Source organism: Nothoprocta perdicaria, unplaced genomic scaffold (genome assembly GCF_003342845.1).
Source record: "Nothoprocta perdicaria isolate Ctin4 unplaced genomic scaffold, notPer1 scaffold_651, whole genome shotgun sequence".
NCBI classification, from domain to species: domain Eukaryota; kingdom Metazoa; phylum Chordata; class Aves; order Tinamiformes; family Tinamidae; genus Nothoprocta; species Nothoprocta perdicaria.
In genome coordinates, this window is record NW_020455923.1 from 17,533 (window position 1) to 19,754 (window position 2,222).

Here is a 2,222-nt window from a genome sequence, read left to right on the forward strand (position 1 = left end):
ACAGCCATGCAGGTGGGTCTCCAGCCCCATATCTCCACACTGTGAGGTCCCTGGACCCAAGCTTCTGGACAAGGTGCCGTGTCCGTCACTCGGCAGCGATGCGGATCATGCCCACGAAGTTGCCCTCGCGGTCCTCCTGCGACAGCTGCCAGCTGTCCCCGGGCAGCTCGGCCACCACGTCCAGCCTGAGGACGTCACCCGCTTGCAGGTGGCCCACGGCTTGGGTCAGCTCCGAGCGAGCCGGTCCCGGCCCCGGCTTCAGGTCCAAGTGCACGGCCAACAATGGGTGCGAGGAGCCGTCCCGGAGCACCCTGAGGGTCACGTTGCCCACGGGACACGTGGACTCGACGCAAGCCAAGGAGAACTGGCCGTAGAGGAGGTAGAGCCCGCCGGTGTCCACCTGAAGTCCCCGCGGCACCTTCTGCACGTCGCCGCTGAGGAAGACGCCGCTGATGCCTTCCTCGTAGCGCCAGGCCAGCTGAGAAGGCACCACCAAAGAGCCTGGAGAGACAGGGGGGAAATGGGGGGGAAAAAGGGAACGTGAATCCGGGTGGAAATGGTGGGAATTGGGTGTTGGGATGCCCATGGGAAGGGTGGATGGGGCCCTGGTGACCAGGGTATGGAGGATGCGCTGGGACATCCATGAGGACTGAGAGATGGAGGATGTTCTGTGATGTCTCCATGGGTTGGGGAAGACCCCCTGGGGCATCCATAGGGGCTGGGGGATGCTCCGTGATGTCCCCATGGGCTGCAGGACAGACCAGGACATCCTTGGGGAMCAGGGCATGGAGGATGCGCTGGGACACCTGTGAGGATTGAGAGATGGAGGATGGTCCTGGGGGTTTTGATATCTCCATGGGTTGGGGAGGACCCCCTGGGGCATCCCTAGGGGCTGGGGGATGTTCTGTGATGTCCCCACGGGCTGCAGGACAGACCAGGACATCCTTGGGGACCAGGGCATGGAGGATGCTCCGTGTTGGCCCCATAGACCACAATGTCTCCATGGGCTACAGAGAACATCCTGTGACGTCCCCAGGGCCCGGACGACATCCTATGATGTCCCCATGGGCTGCAGGACAACCTGGGACATCCTTGGGGACCAGGCCCTGGAGGATGCTCCGTGTTGGCTCCATAGCCCATGGAGCCATCGTGGCCTACAGAGAACATCCCGTGACGTCCCCCAGGGCCCCGTGATGTCCCCACGGGCTGCAGGACAACCTGGGACACCCTTGGGGACCAGGCCCTGGAGGATGCTCCGTGTTGGCCCCACAGCCCATGGAGCCATCGTGGCCTACAGAGAACATCCCGTGACGTCCCCCAGGGCCCCGTGATGTCCCCACAGGTTGCAGGCCACGCCATGACGTCTGTGGGGACCCGGGCGCCCCACGGCAACCTTAAGGCCCGCAGGACACCCCGTGACGTCTCCGGGGCCCACAGGAACGCTCCGCCCCCGGGGCCACCTTTCCCCTCCTGAGGTCGGAAGGGAGGAGGCGGTGGCGCTTTGCGGATGTCCCCCGTGTCCCCAGCACTTACCGGCGCTGAGCAGCGCGTGGGCGGCCCCGGCTCCCTGCGCGGAAGAGGAGAGAGCGGGTGTGAGCAGGAAGGGCCCCGGCGTCCCCGGTTCCTCCCCGGTTCCTCCCCGGTTCCTCCCGCCCTCGGCCGGGACAAGGGGGAAGTCTGGAGGGTTTCGGCTCCCGATTCCGGGGGGTTTCCAGGGCCCCCGTGGGGATTTTGGGGAGTCCCCATCACTGGGGGGGGGGGGTGATTTGCCCCCCGTTTGGGGATKGGGAAACTGAGGCACGGAGAGGGCACCAGACAGACGCTCTGTGGTCCCAAGGGACAATCCCAGATGGGTGGGTAGATGTGTCCCTCCCGGGTGGACACAGGGACCCCCAGGGGGGACAGACAGGCAGGTAGCGCTGGATGGACGGACACACGGACAGACGGACTCGCAGGTGGGCAGATGTGGGCAGACACTTGGAAGGATGGACATCTGGACAGACACGGGACATCTGGACAGAGAGACATCTGGATGGATGCCCAGGTATCCATCCATGGACCCATCCATGGACTCATCCATGGACCCATCCATGGACACACGGACACTTGGAGAGACCTCTGGACAGTTGGACACCTGCATGGACAGACACCCAGATGGACAGACATGAGGACAGACACTAGGACAGATGAATGCTGGGATGAACATCTGGATGGAGGGACAC

General features: G+C 64.2%; 1 protein-coding gene across 1 annotated transcript in view; it reads left to right on the forward strand.

Moving 5' to 3' along the window:
- The first annotated feature begins 1,357 nt into the window (after window positions 1-1,357).
- ILVBL (ilvB acetolactate synthase like) overlaps window positions 1,358-2,222 on the forward strand; it is a 14,120-nt gene continuing 13,255 nt past the window's right edge. Inside the window, exon 1 of the mRNA XM_026050116.1 lies at window positions 1,358-1,366. Coding sequence (XP_025905901.1) covers window positions 1,358-1,366 — 9 coding nt within the window. The remainder of the gene's footprint in view (window positions 1,367-2,222) is intronic.